This window comes from Bison bison, unplaced genomic scaffold (genome assembly GCF_000754665.1).
Source record: "Bison bison bison isolate TAMUID 2011002044 unplaced genomic scaffold, Bison_UMD1.0 scf7180017864524, whole genome shotgun sequence".
Taxonomy (NCBI): Eukaryota; Metazoa; Chordata; class Mammalia; order Artiodactyla; family Bovidae; genus Bison; species Bison bison.
This window is the reverse complement of record NW_011495075.1, coordinates 680,512-681,808: the sequence shown is the minus strand read 5'-3', so window position 1 is coordinate 681,808 and position 1,297 is coordinate 680,512. Positions and strand designations below refer to the sequence as shown.

The 1,297-nt window shown below is 64.6% G+C and overlaps 1 protein-coding gene across 1 annotated transcript in view; it reads right to left on the bottom strand.

Annotated features, from left to right (window-relative positions):
* The window catches only part of LOC104981867 (receptor-type tyrosine-protein phosphatase V-like), a 15,104-nt gene extending 13,858 nt beyond the window's left edge, over nucleotides 1-1,246 (bottom strand). Inside the window, 3 exon segments of the mRNA XM_010831119.1 lie at nucleotides 75-109; nucleotides 405-764; nucleotides 934-1,246. Of these exon segments, the coding sequence (XP_010829421.1) occupies nucleotides 75-109; nucleotides 405-764; nucleotides 934-1,246 (708 nt within the window).
* Between the last annotated feature and the right edge of the window lie 51 nt (nucleotides 1,247-1,297).

The window sequence follows — 1,297 nt, the reverse complement described above, 5'->3', positions numbered from 1 at the left end:
CCGCTCATCTGTTTCTGTGTCCTGGGCCCCAGCCAAGGACACAGAAACAGAGGAGAGCACTCCCAGTACCAGACCTGGCACCCCCGCACAGCACGGCCGCTGCGGTCCCCTTCGAGGGGCAGAGGCCAAAGCACAGAGAGAGTGAGCACTCTGTCTGGAGACCCACAGGCAGGCAGTGGCAGCAGTGGGTCCCGGGGCTCAGCCCAGCCCAGACACTCCCGAGCCTGGGTACTGGTCCCTGTCTCCCCACCATCATGGGGGACAGCATGACTTATGGGGGTTAAATGACATGCCACACAGAAGCACCTGGCATGGCACTGGCACACGGCAATCATCATCACTGTCACCTTTGGGGTGGGGTCTTTTTTACCATCAGCCAGCAGGCGGGCACCCTCGGGCCTCACCCCTTCCCTGCAGGACCCTGGACGCCCCCCGCATAGCCGGATCAGCCCGCTTGGCTGAGGGACCTCTGCAGTAGCCAGCAAATCCCCAGCACTCACGGGTCCACTCAGTGGCACTGGGCCCCACTGCCCAATGAGGCCCAGCGACAGCGCTAAGTTTCAGCGTGTAGGGAGTTCCAGGAGAGAGGCACGGGAAGGTGTGACTGGAGACACCTCGTGTGACGCCCGCCGTCAGGTTGAAGCCACTGAGGAGGTCCGTGAGCAGGAGGTGCAGCCAGGCGGCCCCCCCAGAGCTGTACCAGGAAGCCCGCAGGGCTCTGGTGCCCAGGGCACGCAGCGCCAGCTGCCCTGGAGGCACAGGAGCTAGAGGAGGGTGGGCAGGGTAGAACCGGGCTGGAGAAGGGGCCCAACCAGGGACCTGGCACCAACCCCGCACAGGAGCCAGGAGCCCCGTCACATTGGCACGTGGCTCTGGACCACCTCCTACCCCCAACCGGCTGTCACCTGGGGCCTTGCCAGGCGTGGGCCCTACCTGTCCACTGGCGAGTGCTGGTCTTCGCTTGGAGGTGGGTGGCCCAGGTGGTAATCTCCAAGCCGTACTCACTGCCCGGTAAGAGGTGGCTAAAATTGTAGGACAGGGTGCCGGCGGACGTGGAGACATTGTGAACCACTGTCTGGGACTCCAGGTGGCAGAGGACAAGCTGGTAGCCATCCTGCCCCCCGGGAGCAGAGCCCCACGAGGCCTCCAGGCTGGATGGGCTCTCAGAGCCGTGGAGCTTCAGGTCCTGGACAGTGGACGGGGCTGCGGTGAGGCAGAGAGCAGCGCTAGGTTCAGGGCCGGGCATCACCTCTGCTTCTAGCGTTCCTCGACAGGTCACTGTACCAGCGTGGTCCCC